Genomic DNA, 19656 nt, shown 5'->3' with positions numbered 1-19656 from the left:
AAACACAAAAGTAAACATTAAGGCTCCAATAATATTAAAAGTCTAGAAAACACTAATTGAAATGAGAGAAAAGTCAGTCAATAGTAGTTGCCTGAAAGTCCTGAGAGAGATGTCAGAAAGTAGATATGGCAGTGACAGATGTTTGTTATAATGATGGTTCCGTGGCTTTACAAGTACTAAAACTTACCAAGCTGTGCATTTTAGGTATGTTCTGTTCAGTGCATACCAACTATACAGCTAATTAAATTTCAATAGAAATTGGCTTCAAATAAAAATCTTAATCTCTTTGCTGAATCTCCTTTTCAGTAGAACTCTGGCAACCTCACATTAACCCCATCACATCCCCTTGCCCATGGGAGGGAATCTGTAGCAGTAGCAAAGAAGACTGGTGAGCAGTGAAAGTTCTTTCCACTTAAGTTATCCAGGAACTCTGCCTGGGTACTAAAATTCACATGCCTGGACTACACAATTTCCACTCTCATTCCTCATTGTTTTCACTGTGCAGCAATGGCCTTGAGATAAATAGTTTGCAGATGCTGATTCTTAAAACCTTTACATTATTCAATCTGACACTGACTGGGGGCTCAGGAGGAGAGGAACAGCTCTGGAACTCCTGAGAATGTCTTCAAACACTTTATCCTAAAGCGACACAGTCACTGGAATATTTGTGGATGAAACTTTAGAAAAGGCTCATCCCTTCTTGTTTGCTTGTCTCTCACTCCCTATTAATTCCATGAGTGTTTCTGTATGAAATATGTTTCCCACCTGATGCCTGTAATCTAACACTCAGGAACAGCAGCCTATCACTTTGGGCACATTATGGCACATGGCTCTTTTCCAGCTGGACCTAGAGAGCTTCTTCTCTTGAACAGTACTGGGGGCATGATGTGACATCCCATGTGAAAAAGAGAACCATTTATGTTGCTCCAAAAATCACTGGTGGTTCTCACAACTGTCCTCATCTCAGGTGACCTCAGGACCCACCAAAAATTCTGACATCCAGAATTCAACATTAGTCCCACAGAGCCCTGCAGTCTACCCTAGGAGGCCTTGGACAACAGATTGGACCAAAACTGGAGTGAAAACTATTCTCTGCCATGATACTATCCTCATTGAGGTATAAGAAGTTTGGAACACTCACAAAACCAGTTCCTCATCATCCTGACAGTCCAATTTGGTTCTCAACACCAGTCTGAAAGTGAACAAACCCCAAGATGAAAGGTGGCTTAAATAGTCTTCATTATGGTATAGAGTGGAGCAAACTGAGGCAAATAGTTCCCAAACAGAGTGACTTAGACCTTGAAAAACCTATCCTGAGCATGATATGAGACAATGCCACCAAATAAGTTGTGAGCCACCAGCAGAACCGAGACTGGATTCCATTGGTCAAAGCTGCTTTGGTCCTGGCAGGACCAAAGAGAATGACAACACCCAAGTGCTCAGGCTATTCATGCATTTCTAAGGGGATAAGAGAGCACAAAGATCTACCTACCCTGATCACACTGAGGTGGCTGGTGCCAAGAATGGGGATCTACCACTTGGGTGAGGTAAGAAACTCACAGTGACATTAAGTCAGAAAGTAGCATAGCTCCTTAAAAGCTCCCTACGAACCTGGTACTCATAGGCAATCTGCACACTAGAGTTGTTTAGATGTATGTCATTCAACTCCAGTTGATGACTCCCTCACAGAGCCTATTCAGTATGATGTATTAACTAAGAAGACAGCTCATTCACTGCTCTCCTCATCTCATTTGAAGGCCTTTCTCCAGTAGGAACTTTCTGGTGACGAATGAGGTTAGACCTTCAGCTGAAAGCTTTCTTACATTCACTGCACTCATAGAGTCCATCTTGGCTGTTAAGTTTCTGGTGCTCAGTCAGAGCAGACTTTGACAGAAAAATTTTCCACATTTCCTGTACTGGCGATGCCTTTCTGTAGCATGAACTTTTTGGTGTTGAGTAAGCTGGGAGTTTTGGATGAAGAAATCCCCACGTTTAGTGCACTCGTGGTTTTTCTCCAATGTGAACTCTGGTGCTTAATAAGAGTAGAGTTTTGGCTAAAACGTTTCCCACATTCACTGCACTTATAAGCCTTTGCTCCAGTGTGAACTCTCTGGTGCAAAATGAGAATAGAGTTTTGGCTAAAATGTTTCCCACATTCACTACACTCATAAGTGTTTGCTATAGTGTGAATTCTCTGGTGGACTTTAAGGTGGGAGCTTTGCCTAAAGAACTTTCCACATTCACTACACTCATAAGGCCTTTCCCCAGTGTGAATTCTTCTATGTTTAATGAGGCTGGAGATGTACCTAAAGACTTTCCCACATTCACTGCACTCATAAGGCCTCTCTCCAGTGTGGATTCTCCGGTGCTGAACAAGCATGCATTTACAGCTGAAGGCTCTCTTGCATTCTCCACATTCATAAGGCCTTTCTCCTGTGTGGACTCTCTGGTGCTGAACAAGTTTGCTTTTAGTGGTGAAGGTTTTCCCACATTCACTGCACTCATAAGGCTTGGCTCCAGTGTGAATTCTCTGGTGCACAATAAATTGAGAGCTTTGGCTAAAGAACTTCCCACATTCTCTACACTCATAAGGCCTTTCCCCCGTGTGAATTCTTCTATGAGTAATGAGGCTGGAGTTGCATCTAAAGACTTTACCACATTCACTGCACTTATAAGGCCTTTCTCTTGTGTGGATTCTCTGGTGCTTAAATAGTATGGGTTTACAGGTGAAGGTTTTCCCACATTTGCAGCACTCATAAGGCCTCTCTCCAGTGTGGACTCTCTGGTGCTGAGCAAGTCTGTATTAGCGACAGAAGGCTTTCTCACATTCACTGCATTTGTAAGGCCTTTCTCCAGTGTGAATTTGCTGGTGCCGAACAAGTGTGCGTTTGTCGCTAAAAGCTTTCCCACATTCGCTGCACCCATAAGGCTTTTCTCTAGTGTGGACACTCCAGTGCTGAACAAGTATGTATTTACAGCCAAAGACTTTCCCACATTCATCACATTCATAAGGTCTCTCTCCAGTGTGGACTCTCTGGTGCTGAGCAAGCCTAGACTTCTGGCAGAAGGCTTTCCCACATTCGTGGCATTTATACTGCCTTTGTCCATTGTGAGAGGCCTCTACACACTTGGTGTCCTTTGGTGGAGTGACCTGGCGCTGGAGAAGGCCAGAGGTACCAGGGAAATCTTTCCCAGGCTCCTGGCATGTGAAAGACTTCTTGTATGCATGGACTGTGTGGCTCTTCATAAAGGTCTTACCCACATGTCTTCTAAAGAGTTCCTCTCCACTGTGCTGGTGAAAGTTCACACCTGCCCCACACAGTTTCTGATCATGGTTTGTGCCAAGGTCCTCAGCTAGATGCAAACCACCTTCTAAGTACAGGCAGAACCTCTGCCAGGGATAGGACTTCAGGGTGGACAGGTCTGTCTTTGAAGTATTTATTTGTGGCACTTCTACAGAAACTTTCTGCTCAGAAGGTGTCTCCTCATCCTCTGCTCTATGCCAACACCCTGAAAGCAGAGAAATGTGGGTGAACTTCATGTAGATTTTGGTAGAAGGATGCAGCTCCATTACAAATATGTGGCTGACATAGAAATGAATAAATCCATGGGATTATTTTCAGGACAAGAGAGCTGGGGCAGGTTATGAAAGGACTGCTGTGCAGTACTGGGCCTCTACATGTCACAGAACATGGATGACACACCAGGTGAAAGACACAGGATGGAGTGGAACACACAGAGGAGCTGGGGTCCACAACTCACTCGTCTGGGAGTGGTTTTCACCAGGGCCTTGGCTGCTGGTGCCACATGTGCTGTGTGGAAAGGTTTGTCCAGGCTCAGGAAAATCTGACTGTCACTGAGTAGGTAGTGTTCAAGGACTATTTTAAGGATACAGGGGGAACTCATGACACGTTAATGTAGGCCAATATTGGAGAGCACATCAGAGTGATGATGGAGAAGACCAATAAAGAGTGGAAGACAGAGACGTGAGGGATAATCCTGGGTTCAGATTCAGAGTTGAAATGACAGAAGGAGCAAAGTATCAAGAATGGGTAGGAAAGGTAGAAATGAGGTACACAGTCACTGGCCTTGGCCCTAAAACATTGTGGGGCACAGGACGTGTTCCTGATATGATCTGAACCCAGCCATGATATCACTTCCTCCTCCTGATGCCAATCACCAATGTGGGTCCCTCTTTGGGTCTCTCTAGCTGTGCCTGGAGTAATGTCCACTCTGTCATGTACCCAGGGTTCATCTCCCAGCTCCAACTGGAAAACAACATGGGACCTAGAAAGTGCAAGTCCTAAGTGAAAGACACGACAGGTCAGTACTGGCCCAGGGGGACAACCAATCCCAAAACAACCTCAGGAGAGAAAAATAATATCACAAAAAAAATCTTTGAGGAAGGTCTCACAGCAACAACCAAGTGGACCCCACAAACAGTTACCACATTGAGTCCCAACAATTCCTGAAATAGTGAGGCCCCAGGAAATGTTAGCTAGAGGGCACAGCCTGGAGCACGGTGGTGTATGGGTCTACAGAGTCAACTTAACAGGGAGTGGCTGAGACTAATGGAACCCACTGAACTAATTCCAAATCATTTGACCCAGAAAACCTTCGCTGAAAAAACTTCAGAGCATCTGGTATTGGGGATACTTCTGAAAGGAGATTGTATATACGCTCACTCAGCCTTGGCACCCACAGCACAGCTGACAAGGAAGCAGCAATAGAGATGTGGTCACTGTCTAGCTGTGAAAAGAACAGAGTTGTCCTTGGAAAAAAGGGGAAAGGCAGAGACCTGCCCAGAATGCTGGGATAGGTGTGAGGGCCTTACCCAATGACGCAACAAGTGCTAAGGTCTCCAGGATCACATCACGGTACAGGAGTCTCTGGGCCTCATCAAGAAGCCTCCATTCCTCCTGGGAAAAGTACACAGCCACGTCCTCAAAGGTCACAGAGCCCTGTGATGACAGGGACAGATGTGTACATAAGCAGCCTCTCTCCCCAGGACCCCATAAGTACCCCTAACCCATACTCACTCTGGGTTCATCATCCTCCACAGCTCCCTAACTTAGAGGGCACTGGTACCTAATAACTCTTCATACTTCCTTAAGCACTAGGTACAACTCTCAGCAACAACAGGCAGGTGGACAGATAGATGCCATCTAAGCTGTTGGCCTGGTATTCAGGGCTCCCTCCCTCTCCAGCAAGACAACAGCCTGAGAGGCCCCAGGATCATGTCTCCTAGACACAAACAAACTTGGGCTCATCGTCCTCTCTTAAACTCCTGGTATGAGGGCTCTGGGGCAATTTGGTCACACACCTTCCCCACATGCATATTACTCACTGGCTAACTCCTCATACATCTGATCCCCATCACCACCACCTGGCCCACAAAATTGACATGTCTCCTGCCTCCTCACATACCCTTATGCACACAGCATCAGAAAGTTCTTGCCAAGGCAACAGGATCCCGCCATACCCCAACTCTCCACTGGCGGTTCCCCAGCCCTGTTCTGAAGGCTTCCCCACCAGGCCTTGTTCCTAACTTTAACCTCAGTCAAAACATGCACATCTAAATACGCCTGGTCAGGTTCCACTTTTATATTGCAAGTTATGTCTCTTCAACAGTTACAATCTTTGCCCATATAACACCCATTCAAAATCCACACCCACTTGACACACCTTAGGTAAAACTCATCTGACATTGTGAAACTCCCCAAGTTCCACCACAAAAGGCTGGTCAGTGCATAGGAGGAGAAATAAGCATCAGCCTGACTTTGCTATCACTTCACCTCCATTACTGCTTTCCCTCTGCATTAATTTCATGGCCACTCCCCCATAAAAACCTGGGCCACCCGCTGGACTTTCCCTACCCCCTATCTTCCCGTTGATGTTCACTGCTCTTGTAGTTCTTTCTGACAGCCCAAGTCTCTTCCTTTGTCCCATAAGGGCATCCTGAAGCCTCCTCCAGCACTCTAGCGCTGCATGTTCAGCCAGTTGTCTCCTATACCTGGGAGTCAATGGAACTTTTGAGACTCAACACAGCCAAAAGCCAATTCCTAATATTCTCACTGAAAATGACTCCTACCACTGACTTCCCCATCCCAGTTCATGGCACATACCCCCTTCCAGATGCAAAGGGAAAAAAACTTTTGTAGTCATCTGTGAGCCCTCCACATTAGAAAATCTGGTCCACCTCTACTTAAGAAACAAATCCAGAAGCCAAGTATTTCTTACCTCCACATCTGTCACTCTCGTCCAGGCACAACAAATGTGCTTCTAGATGATTACAAGAGCCTCCTTGATTATCTCCTTGTCTTCCTTCCCCCGAATCTGCTGTGCACACTGCAGCTAGAGGTAACCTCTTAAAACCTAAGTCACATCACTTTTCCCCCCTGTTCCAAAAATTCCATATCTGCCATCATTCTCAGAACAAAAACCCAACTTCTCAGGCTACCATCCTAGGCCTGACTCTGGCCCCCTTGTTCTCTGTTCTCACCAGACATTAACAGAAACCTACAAGTCCTAAAACACTTCCATCTCAATCTCATCCTCAAACATTTGTACGTACTATCCCCGTACCTAAGACAACCTTTCACATCCTAGTCCACTGGCTACTAAAAATGGGAATCTGTCCATATAACTTCTGGCCTGGACTTGGAAACCTGGGCTGAGGGTTTCTCTAGGGTCTACAGCCACCAAGTCCAGGAAGAGTGACAGCAAAATACTTTCAGGACACCTACACTCACTGGTGCAGGGTTCATAAGTGGTTCTGTTGAACGTGGAATCTGTGGGAAGACCAGGGCCATGTAATATTAATTCTCATCAGCAACATAGACAAAAAAGAAGATTAGTGAGTGAACATTTAATATTTCAGGCAAAGGCAAATACTTAAGGGAAAAACAAAGCATGTAAAAGAAGGCAGAAAGTATTTTGGAGTTGTGCCATAAAGTCATGAGTATACCTTGAGAAAAGGCTTTCCAGAAGTGGAAAACACAAGTGCAAAGACTCTTTGTCAGAGTCACCTCTGGCATGTTTGACTACCATCTATGAGGACAGTGTGACTGGAGTCCAATGAGAAAAAAGAATACAGGATCATGTTGGCAAAGAAATGGTTGTGCCAGGATATATAACACTATTATAGCCCTAAGCCACAAATATCAAAATTAAGACTCATTTCATGTACAGCTGTTTCTGACACTTGCATTTGATTCCCTTATTCTGTCTTTCCCTTGCCAATAACACATTTTTCTCTTCTTGTGGCTTGTAGTTGGCCATAACAGCTGACCAGGAGTTTTTATACTTCCTTTTCAAATTTTACTTTGCTTATGTTAAAAACTGTTTTATATAAAATTCCAACTTACATAATCCATAGATTAAGTTCTGATTTGAAATTACTATAACATTACATAATAGGATTCAAGAACATGTACTTTTTTCATTTATTCCTATTCTTTGATATATCCATTTTTTTTTTCCCACAAATGTTCAGAGATTATTTGTAATTTCCTAAATGCTTTTTTCACCTGTGATAGAGAATGGAACTACCGCTTACTGGCTTCACATCCAAAGTGAATCTGTGATAAAGGGGTTGTTGCTAGAATCAGAGTAAAAGTGCTTGCCCTTCAGCAGTTTGGGATAACTGGTTGTCATTTCTGATACTTTAAACTTAAGAGAGGGGAATTCCCTGGCAAACCAGTGATTAAGACTCCGTGCTTTCACTGCCAGGACGCAGGTTTGATCCCTGGTCTGGGAAGTAAGATCCCGCAAGCAGCATGGTGGGGAAAAAAGTAAAGTAAAAGTAAAGTAAAATAAAATAATCTTAAGAGAAAGGAAACAAGCTATAGGACCTGACCTCTATTCCATCCTCTATGGAAATATCTTCTTGCTTTCTAAACGTCTTGAAAGGGATTTGAAGCCTTATAACTTATTACCCTCACAATGATTCACTTCGTCCCCCTTCAAACAAGTATTTTAACAAGATATTTCTTAATCAGTTTCTCTTCCAATACCACCAGAGTAAGAAAACTTAACAGTAAAATATATATTATTATGAGTACAATCACTGAAAAAGCACAAACTCTCTAAGTGGACGTACAATGTAAGACTGTAAGTTTACCTAATACATAATAAGTGTGTATCAAAATGTAACTATGGGAGACTTCCCTGGTGGTCCAGTGGGTAAAGCGCTCTCAATGCAGGGGCCCAGGTTTGATCCCTGGTCAAGGAACTAGATCCCACATGTGTGCCGCAACTAAGAGTTCCCATGCCATAACATAGAATTCTGCATGTCACAACTAAGGAGTCCACATGCCACAAATAACAGTCCACATGCCACAAGGAAGAGTCCACATGCCGCAATGAAGATCCTGTGTGCCGTGACTAAGACCCAGTGCAGCCAAAATAAATAAATAAACTATTCCTTTAAAAAATGTAACTATGGAATAGATTAAGTAGAATCATCTCATTCAAAGACCTAAGTTAAAATTAGTAACATGGAGCAAAACAAGATCAAAAAGTGGAAATGTTCATTTAAATACAATAATAATTTTAACATATACCCTAGACAAATGTATGCTTGATATACCCCAGAAGACATGGCAGGTATGACTACAGTAGCAATGTTTATCAATGCAGAAAGCACACACCACTGTAAAGCAATTATACTCCAATAAAGATGTTAAAAAAAATACAGAAAGCAGACCAAAAAACAAAGCAAAACAAAACAAAACAAAAAAGCCTTCAACAGCAGAATTTCAAAGGACATTTTACTCATATATCCATAGTAAAGAATACTGCACACACACACAAAAATTAACGGACAGCTATGAAAAACATGAGTAAAGTCACGCCATGTTTTGCAAATGAAGGAAAACACATCATAATATTTACTTGATTCCATTCATAAAAAGTTTTAAAACAATTGAGCGAAGGTAAACTACAGTCGTGGAATAATTTCCACGTAGTTGGCAAAAGTATCAAGAATAGCAAGGGCTTCCCTGGTGGCGCAGTGGTTAAGAATCCGCCTGCCAATGCAGGGGACACGGATTCGAGCCCTGGTCCAGAAAGATCCCACATGCTGCGGAGCAACTAAGCCCATACGCCATAACTACTGAAGCCCGCGCACCTAGAGTCCGTGCTTCGCAACAAGAGAAGCCACCCAATGAGAAGCCCGCGCACCGCAACAAAAAGTAGGCCCCGCTCGCCGCAACTAGAGAAAGTCTACGTGTAACAACGAAGACACAACACAGCCAAAAATAAATAAATAAATTTATTAAAAAAAAAAAAAAGAATAGCAAGAAGGTGGCTTCCCTGGCATTGCAGTGGTTAAGAATCCGCCTGCCAACGCAGGGGACACGGGTTCGAGCCTTGGTCCGAGAAGATTCCACGTGCCACGGAGCAACTAAGCCTGTGCGCTACAACTACTGAGACCGCATGTCACAACTACTGAAGCCCACGTGCCTAGAGCCCGTGCTCCACAACAAGAGAAGCCACCACAATGAGAAGCCCGCGCACCGCAACGAAGAGCAGCCCCCATCTCTGCAACTAGAGAAAGCCCGCGCGCAGCAACAAAGACCCAATGCAGCCAAAAATTAATAAATAAATTTTTAAAAAAGAAAACTTACTTAAAACATCAGACAATACCTTAACTTTTGGGGGATGGGGATAATCGTTTTGAAGGACCCCACTGGCGGCTTCTGAGGTCCTATTTATATCGCATTTCTTGACTTGAGCAGTGGCCGAATATCAATTTTAGAGCTGCTTATTCAACTACACTGGGAAGTTCTCTGCAATTTTTTTCTACACGGGTAATATTTCAATATTCAGAAAGCCAAGGTTTGGCGGGACAAGTAAATATAAATATAGGACACTTGTAAGAGAATATTGCTAAGAACAAAAATTCTGCAGAATAAGAAGTGTTGGCTGAGGGGCCGGGAGGCGCAGCATTTACCTGAATCGGATCCATCAGCGCGGCCCCTCCAGCACAGTTTGTGGGCGAAGCAGGGGCCCAGGCCCTGCGGTCCCTATCCCGGCCCCGAGACAGAGTCAATGCGGATGGCGCCCACACCGAGCCTCAGACCCGCCTCAGAGCAGCCAGCACAACGCCCTCCATCCTCCCTGACCTCGCGCCGGCTCAGTGTTGCGAAGCTCACCACCGGTGAACAGACCCGAGCTTACAAAATGTCGCCCGCCGTCCACGCCAGAAAACCCGCCCAGACGCGGTCCTCTAGGTCGACGCTCAGGAGCAGTGCCTTTCGGGTAATGTAGTTCACAGCGCTCCAGGCCCTAGCAAGGGGCGGTGCTCCCCGCCTCCGGAAAAGTTCCGCCTCACCCAGAGGGTTGTTGGGAAGGAGCGTCCAGAATCTCTCAGTACCAGGGCGGGGTTTCACACTTCTTAAAGGGGACGCACCCAGATTTGCGTGGAATGTAGTCTGTGCTGATCACAGAGAGGTACAGAGACATAATATTTCAGATGTTCCCCGAACCTACAAAACCAAGTGGGCACATGATACCTGGGTGTTGCTCAGACAAAAAGTGCATCCAGTCATACTTAAGGTCTAATAAACAGTGTCTTATTGCACTTCCAATACATACAGGCTGAAGCTTTACACTCAACTTAAAGAGTTTCACTGTGTTCGGCCAGGGTCAAGCGAGCAAAGGCTCCAGACACGGCCATGACGGGCAAGACAGAGAAGAGATGTGGGGCGGCCAAAAGCAGGTGGACCACGTGCTGTGCCTCTGGTTCCCTCACAAAAAACGTAGAGCCAGTGACGATGTCCCATCCAGTGACCGACACATACTTCTTACTCCACATTTTGATATATATTCAGTTCTAATTTATTTATTTATTTATTATATAAATTTATTTATTTATTTATTTATGGCTGTGTTGGGTCTTCATTGCGGTGTGTGGGCTTCTCATTGTCGTGGCTTCTCTTGTTTCAGAGCACCAGCTCTAGGTGTGCAAGCTTCAGTAGCTGTGGCACGCGGACTCAGTAGTTGTGGTTCGTGGGCTCTAGAGTGCAGGCTCAGTAGTTGTGGCACACAGGATTGGTTGCTCTGCAGCATGTGGGATCTTCCCGGACCAGGGCTTGAACCCGTGTCCCTTGCATTGGCAGGCGGATTCTTAACCACTGTGCCACCAGGGAAGCCCCAGTTCTTTTTTAGAAGCCAAGTTCTACCTGACTGAAAAGAAGAGTGATTTACCACTTGCTGCTTTCTGCCTGGAGTGTGACTCTATGGTCACAGTCATACTTTATTTGGAAAGGAGACCTCTGAACCCAGAGATAAAGGACTGGACTACATGATCTACTTTCCTTGCTGGGTAGTCAATATAATTTCACCTGCAATTGCAGTGACAATGCATGGAGACTTGAGATTATCTCAGAAAAATATTTGTGAAATGTTGAAAGTGCTGATATCAACCATAATTTTAGTTACTCAAAAGTGGTTGCTGATGTCTTCCCTGATGGCGCAGTGGTTGGGAGTCCGCCTGCTGATGCAGGGGACACAGGTTCGTGCCCCGGTCCGGGAGGATCCCACGTGCCGTGGAACGGCTGGGCCCGTGAGCCATGGCCGCTGGGCCTGCGCATCCGGAGCCTGTGCTCCACGACGGGAGAGGCCACGGCAGTGAGAGGTCCGCGTGCCTCAAAAAAATAAAGAAATAAAAATTTTTAAAAAGTGGTTGCTGAAATAGCTCTTGGTCATGTGAACAAGGTTAGGGTCTCAGTGAAGACTGAAGGAACATTGAAGTTTGAGAAGTGAGGGAATGAAGCAGAGCACCTAATTACACAGGAAACTTGGCCAGCCTGTGGAAATGGCTTTCTAAATTGCGATTCATTATATATTTAAATCTTATTTTTTAGTACAGCCTTAGGGGACATGAAAAGACAGCAGATAGCTTTGCCTAAAAACAAACAGGTATCTGTCCCACCATATTTATTCCCTCCTTAACCAACACTCATTAAGTGCCTATCCCATTCCAAGTACTATTTTGGCTGCATGGGACACATCAATATTCAAAATGTCAAAGATGCCTGCCCTCGTGAGTCTGAACTTCCAGTCAAAGGAGACAGACAGTAAAAACTAATGACAACATAGTCAATTACATACTTTTATGTGTTATGAGTGTTAACCAAAATTTCAGAAACAAAGGCCTGAATGAAAGAAAGAAGCATGTATTTGGGGTTTGTTACAACTGCAGCTGAGGGACACAGATTCGAGAAGCACGTGCATTGAGTTCCCCTGGACTACAAAATGGAGGAAGGTTATAAAGGCAAAAAACGGAAGGCCACAGATAGTTCCATAAGTTGTTTGTCAAGAATTACAATTGGAGCAGTCAATATGTAAGGGTGTTTGTAAACAAGCATTGTTTGGAATTGGAAATGGCTTTAGAATTGCAAGGGGAAATATTGAAACCACAAGGTTGTAGCTAGCAGATGTTTTAAAAACGTCTAGTATCTGTTATCAAACTGAACTTGGGTCTAATCACCTACTTTCTTCTTCTTTTTAATTTTTATTTTATATTGAAGTATAGTTATTTACAAAGTTATATTGGTTTCAGGTGTACAGCAAAGTGATTCAGTTATACGTATACATATATCAATTCTTTTCCAGACTTTTTTCAAATACAGGTTATTGCAAAATATTGAGTACAGTTCCCTGTTATATACAGTAGATCCTTGTTGGTTGTCTGTTTTATATATAGTAGTGTGTATGTGTTAATCCCAAACTCCTAATTTATCTCTCCCCACCATATTTATCCTCTGGTAACCATAAGTTTGTTTTCCATGTCTGTGAGTCTGTTTCTGTTTTGTAAATAAGTTGATTTGAATCATTTTTTTAGATTCCACAAATATATTATATTTGTCTTTCTCTGACTTACTTCATTTAGGATGATAATCTCTAGGTCCATCCATGTTGCTGCAAGTAGCATTACTTCATTCTTTTTTTTCTATCTGAATAATATTTCATTGTGTATATATACCACATCTCCTTTACCCATTAATCTGTTGATAGACATTTAGGTTGCTTCCATGTCTTGACTATTGTAAATAGTGCTGCAATGAATATTGTGGTGCGTGTATCATTCCCAATGATTATTTTCTCCAGATTTATGTCCAGGAATGGGATTGCTGGATCATATGGTAGTTCTAGTTTTAGTTTTTTGTGGAACCTCCACACTCTTCTCCATAGTGGCTGTGAGCCATATTATATTCCTACCAACAGTGTAGGAGGGTTCCTTTTCCTCCAGCACCCTCCAAATCATATGGAGGCCTCTTGAATAAATTAAGGTTTCTCCTGTTGGAGTTTTCATGGGAAATTGAATCTACCCGGATTATCTAAAATGGTTCCTTCCGTGACTTTTATCAAGTCACTGGGATGATGAGGTTATGGGAATGCACCCCTGGAATTTCCCCCAGCTCTATATAGAGACATTTCAGCTCAGACACATTTTGAGAGCCAGTCCCTGACTTGAGGAGACTGAAGACAAGAGGGTTCGAAGGGGTAAGTGACAAGAGGGAATGTCTAAAGAGAGTCCTTAGAAATCAGGACAGATGGAGGCGGGCTTCAGAAAGCTTTGGCTTCCTATTCACCTTGCATTAGCTCAGAGACCTTGTGAAAGCAATGGATCTCCCTCAAACCCCACATTAACTATGGTTGATTGTTGAACTCTTCTGTGAGATGAGAAGAATGTTTCCACACACGTTGGTGTGGTGTGGTGTGTTGTGGATCATTTTTTCAGCAAGTTTCTGAACCGCGGCCCTATAGACATTTTTGACCAGATACTTTTTTGTTTTACTATAAAGGTGGATGTCAGAAGAATAACAGAATGGATTATAGTTCCCGGTATCAAATATTGAAACAGTGGGTGAGTGGTGTCCAATACTGGGATGAGGGATGTAGGAGAGTTGGAACGGTGGAATAAAGTGAAAGACATCAGGTTCATTCTTTTTGTTTGTTTGTTTGTTTTTGTCCCCAGCCTTCTGAACAGTGACTCTATTGCAGAGGAAAAGCAGAGGAAATCCCTTTCCATAGGGGTCAACTGGCCACCAGCTTCTAGAAGCGTTTGCTCAGAGTCCTATTGGAAAACTCCTCCATCAATATGGCTGAGGACCAGACATTTTTCCAGGGTCGTGGAAAACTCCCCAAAGGCCCTAGTTCAGAGTCACCAGTGTCTCTGCCATGCCAAAATACACTTACGGAAAAGCCAGGCTGTGACTGGGAGATGTGGCACGTTCGCTTCAGAACATTTAGAAGCTCAGAGGAATCCGGCCCCGTCCAGGATCTGAGGAGACTCTGTGAGCTCTGCCATTAGTGGCTGATGCCAGATTTTCACACAAAGGAGCAGACGATGGACAAGCTAGTGCTGGATCAGTTTATGATCTGCATGCTGCTGGGGTGCCAGGTCTTAGTCAAGGAAAGTGGAGTGCAGAGTTGCAAAGACATGGAGGACATGCTAAGAAATAACCAGAAACCCAGGAAATGCGTGAGTTGGACCCTTATGATTGGAATGGGAAAGGGAGAGGTGGGATGGGATCTGCAAGCTGGGGATTGAACAGATAGGACCTGAGTGATTGACTCTAAATCAGTGATTCCCAAATGGGTGAGAGTTTGCATTGGGCATCGTTGAGAGATATTGATGTTTTAAACAAAAAAAAGTATGCTTGTGTGGTATGATGTCATCGGATGCCTTGAGAGCTACTTTCCAAGTCTTATAGGAGACCGATCTCAATTTAGTTTTTCCCTCACAGACTACAGTTCGCATACAAGGAGATGAATATCTTGTGCAAAGCTTGGATATTGAGACGTTTGAAATTGAGCTCAGTGACACCAACTATGAGAAAGACCTACCCAGGGATCCCCAATCCCTTGTTAGTGAGATACCCCCAAAGAATGGCCAGCAGGTAAGCCAAGAGCTGCAGAATCCAGCAAGAGCCAAAGAACTGTCAAGAGGGTGGGTGAGTGTGTGATGTGCTGATAGCTAGAGAGAGTCTGGGAGAAGGTAAAAGAGGTTCAGATGGGCGTGACTGCTAGAGTAATTGGTAGATTTGGCAAAGGACAGAAATGAACCCATTGACTCCATGAATTCCCATGGATGCATTCGGTTCCTAGACATTTTCAAGACAGTGTGAGAATGAAGACTCATCCACCTTTGTCCCTCCGCCATGAAAGCTTGTGGCCATAAGCGTGAGGAGAAAGAAATCCTGTCTCAATGAGATGGTGCTGGGTCAATTTGCCACGGGTGAATTCTTTGACAGCTGTTTCCCCATGGTCGTTTTCCTCAGAGGCACTTCTTATTTTGGAATATTGTCAATACCTTGAGTTGAAGAGGAGTTCCCAATTGGAGTGGTTTTGCCTCTCAGAAGATATTAGAGAATGTCTGGAGACAGTTGATTTGTCCAAATGGGGATGGGGGTGGGGGATGCTATTGTTTTCTAGTGAGTAGAGACTAGGGATTTACTGCTCATCATCATACCATTCACAGGACAACTGTCATCATAAAGACAAATCTAGGCAATGTATCAAAATGTGCTGAAGTTGGGAGACCTGGACCTAGAGTCCTTTGCTCCAGAGTCAGGGGCAGAGAGAATTTGCGATGACTTGGAGAGACGTATGCGTAGCGAATTCACAGTGCCAACTGTGATGTCCGGACTGGATTGCAAGATGGGGTCAGTATAGATTAAGGACAGACTTGGGAATTAGGAGACAATTATCAATCGGGGTGTTAGGGTGGCCCAGAAGAAGTCAGGGTATATCCCTCAAATTTATATTTAGAAAGTTGGAGTCTTAGGCTAGGATATGAGGGGGATGAGGGAAGAGGAGACAGAGCTTTCTATGGGCTAAGATGGATGGGTTATTGACTCTGCTTGGTTACCCATTGACAGGACCAGAAAGGTCTCCTTCCAGAGATCATTCCTGAAACAGGTGAACTAGAGGGTCTGACACCCAAGGAAAACTTGGAGAAGGACCTGATGGAAGACACGGAAGAGACAAGAACCCGTCAGTCTCAAGAGCTTGAACTTCCAAAGCGTCGTGGTGAGTATAAAAACTTGGAATCCAGAGGAGTTAGTGACTTGCTTCCAATGGTGGCACGGAGCTGGGTACCCAGCATTAACATTCCTTGTGGGGGGCAGGGGGTAGCTGGTTCTCTAATGCCAAACTTCTCCATCATCACCTTTCCAGGGTGTTTAATAATCTAGACTCTTAGGTATTTTGGTTGATGGGAAGTCCTCAGCCAACATCAGTGCTGGGTTCCAGTGAGGTTGGCACCACGGAAAATGCTCCTTGTTAAATGTTGTGTGCTGAATCTCTTCTTTCAGCACATTCTGGGAGGGTAGAGGGCAGCAAGAATCCCCAAGAAGGAACTGATATTTCAAATGTGAATGCTGAATGTTTTCCTCTTGTGTTATAGAAGGAGAAGTTTCGACTAAGAGTGGATACAGAAGAGGCTCTCCAAGGGGTCTCAGACGTTTCAAAAGGAAACTGGCCAACATTCCCAGTTCCCATGAAGTGCATCAAGAAGGAGCCACAAGGACTTCCTTGGTGGCGCAGTGGTTAAGAATCTGCCTGCCTGTGCAGCGGACACGGGTTCGAGCCCTGGTCCGGGAAGATACCACATGCTGCAGAGCAACAAAGCCCGTGCACCACACCTACTGAGCCTGAGCTCTAGAGCCTGTGAGCCACAACTACAGAGCCCGTGTGCCGCAACTACTGAAGCCCATGCGCCTAGAGCCCGTGCTCCTCAACAACAGAAGCCACCACAACGAGAAGCCCACACACCGCAACGAAGAGCAGCCCCCGCGTGCCACAACTAGAGAAAGCCCGTGCACAGCAACGAAGACCCAACGCAGCCAAAAATAAATAAATAGACTTATTAGAAAAAAAAAAAAGAAGGAGCCACATCTTTGTACAAAGGACAGTTCTCAGGACAATTTGAGTCCCATTCTGTTGTTTCACCTAGCACAGTGGGACCAACCAGTCTTCTTGAGGGAAAAGAAGTCCAGGGATAGGCACCCTATTAATGTAGGGTATGCAAGAAGAGATTTCCTTATCAATCTCAGGTTACCCTTCACCAGAGGACACACACAGGAGAGAGACCCTTTCAATGCAATATCTGTGCCGAAGGGTCCATGCAGTCTTCCGACCTGTAAACTCACGAGTGGATCCACACAGGCGAGAAGCCATACTGCTGTGATCTCTGCCCCAAGAAGTTAACCCACAACTCCACGTTGTGTGCTCACAAGAGGACCCACACCAAGGAGAAGCCTTTCCGATATGAGCACTGTGACAAAGCCTTCAGCCACAGAGGGAACCTCAGCGTTCACCGATGCACCCACTCTGGGCTCAAACCGTACGTGTGCCCCGAGTGTCACAGCGCCCTCCGTCAGCTGGGAAGTTTCAAACGCCACCAGAAAACACATTCAAAATGACTCACCCAGGGGCTTCCCTGGTGGCTCAGTGGTTAAGAATCCGCCTGCCAATGCAGAGGACACGTGTTCGAGCCCTGGTCCGGGAAGATCCCACATGCCGCGGAGCAACTAAGCCCGTGCGCCACAAGTACTGAGCCCCCGCGTCACAACTACTGAAGCCCGCACGCCTAGAGCCCATGCTCCACAACAAGAGAAGCCACTACAATGAGAAACCCACACACTGCAACGAAGAGTAACCCCCACTCGCCACAACTAGAGAAAGCCCAAGCGCAGCAACAAAGACCCAACACAGCCAAAAATAAATAAATAAAATAAATTAAAAAAAAATGACTCACCCAGGACTCTGCCCTCAGGTCCAAGTCCCTTCTGCTCCAAGAAGGAAATTCAGGATGATTTGTCACCTCTGAGATACAAAAGATGGATGACATGTGAAGAACTTAGGAGGATACTGGAAATCAATTGGGTTCCATCCACATGAATTAGGAGGATCTTTGAGTGATGACTTATTTTCCCTTTGGCTTTTGTTTTCTTCTTTATATAGCCTATTTTCTTATAAGTTTTTGCTTTGTGTTGTTCTTTTTCTTCCAATGAATGCATGTCTCATTGGCTTTTAGTACTTCAGCATGAAACTGAGGCTACTGCTGATTGTCTTCATGTTAGGCATGATATGTAAAATAGGATGTTCCAGGTAGGGCGACCAGATTAAACATAGGATAATCAATGAAATTTAAATTTCAAATAAACAAATACATTTCTGTCAAAGAGTGTTTGCGTATTTCCTTCTCCAAGATTTTCTACATGGAGTAGATAATAGCTGTGTTTTTGTCTATGTGGCCTTTATTTCGTTGAGATTTGTACCCTCTATACTTGTTCGCGTATTGCTTCCTTAGTTACTTAGAAAAAGGAAGGTTCCCTAAATTGATAGGTGTCATTAGTTTTCCCTACTGGTGTACAACCTCTGGTTTTCTAAATGCCTACTCCGAAATAGGTTCTTCTCACACTTTAGTTCATCAGCTGATTTTAGACAAAAAGTCTTTTAAGACTTATTTCATGAAAAAAAGAAAAATAGATTAGGTAACCCAATTCGATTACAACTACCAGATCTCAATTCTCTGACTCCCTCAAACTCTCCAGGCAATGAGAAAAAATTCCCTAGATCAGGAAAACCAATCTGTTTCCCCCCAAAATGCAACCCATAAAGTCTAAAATAGATAAAATACAATAAAGAAAATCTACCACCAAACCAATGTGGAGGCCTCTTTAATAAATCATGGTTTCTCCTATTGGAGTTTCCATGGGAAACTGAATCTATTCGAATTCTCTAAAATAGTTCCTTCCATGACATTTATCCAATCACTGTGCTGATTGGGTAACAGGAAGTGACCCCTAGAGTTTTCCCTAGCTCTGTAAATAGAGACATTTCAGCCTCAGAGACACTTTGAGAGCCAATCCTCGACGTTTTATTTTTAACTTATTTTATATTGGGGTACAGTTCATTAACAATATTGTGTTAGTTTCAGGTGTACAGCAAAGTGATTCAGTATACATATACGTGTATCTACTCTTTTTCAAATTCGTTTCCCAATTAGCTGTTACAGAATTTTAAGCAGAGTTCCCTGTGCTATACAGTAAGTCCTTGTTGGTTATCCATTTTAAGTATACCAATGTGCACATGTCAGTCCCAAACTCCCTATCTGTCCCCCCTGCCTGCCCTTCCCTCTGGTAACCATAAATTCGTTCTCTAAGTCTGTGAGTCTGTTTCTGTTTGTGAATAAGTTCATTTGTATCATTTCTTATATTTTGCATATAAGTGATATCATACGATATTTGTCTTTGTCCGACTTACTTCACTCAGTATGACAATTTCTAGCTCCATCCATGTTGCTGCAAATGGCATTATTTCATTCTTTTTTTTTTTGTGTGTGGTACGTGGGCCTCTCACTGTTGTGGCCTCTCCCGTTGCGGAGCACAGGCTCCAGACGTGCAGGCTCAGCGGCCATGGCTCACGGGCCCAGCTGTTCCGCGGCATGTGGGATCTTCCCGGATCAGGGCACGAACCCGCGTCCCCTGCATTGGCAGGCAGACTCTCAACCACTGCGCCACCAGGGAAGCCCTATTTCATTCTTTTTAATGGCTAAGTAATATTCCATTGTATATATGCAACACATCCACACATTCTTTATCCATTCTTCTGTCAATGGACATTTAGGCTGCTTCC

At 44.2% G+C, this 19656-nt stretch overlaps 1 protein-coding gene and 1 pseudogene across 1 annotated transcript; one reads left to right on the top strand and one right to left on the bottom strand.

Moving 5' to 3' along the window:
- Positions 1–2566: 2566 nt before the first annotated feature.
- LOC149744541 (zinc finger protein 17-like) lies at positions 2567–10807 on the bottom strand. Its single transcript, XM_089902011.1, has 3 exons — positions 9956–10807; positions 4835–4961; positions 2567–3510 (listed from the first exon to the last, which is right to left on the bottom strand). Exons 1-3 carry the CDS (start codon positions 9968–9970, stop codon positions 2804–2806), a joined length of 849 nt encoding a protein of 282 aa, XP_089758137.1. The 5' UTR covers positions 9971–10807; the 3' UTR covers positions 2567–2803.
- LOC149744540 (zinc finger and SCAN domain-containing protein 5C-like) lies at positions 10060–18440 on the top strand (annotated as a pseudogene).
- The last annotated feature ends 1216 nt before the right edge of the window (positions 18441–19656 follow it).

The sequence above is a fragment of the Delphinapterus leucas genome, chromosome 20 (genome assembly GCF_059928025.1).
Source record: "Delphinapterus leucas isolate spDelLeu-1000000601 "Yukka" chromosome 20, BTC_Dleu_Yukka2, whole genome shotgun sequence".
NCBI lineage: Eukaryota > Metazoa > Chordata > Mammalia > Artiodactyla > Monodontidae > Delphinapterus > Delphinapterus leucas.
Note: the sequence above shows the minus strand (reverse complement) of the source record. Positions and strands in the feature narration are given on the sequence as shown.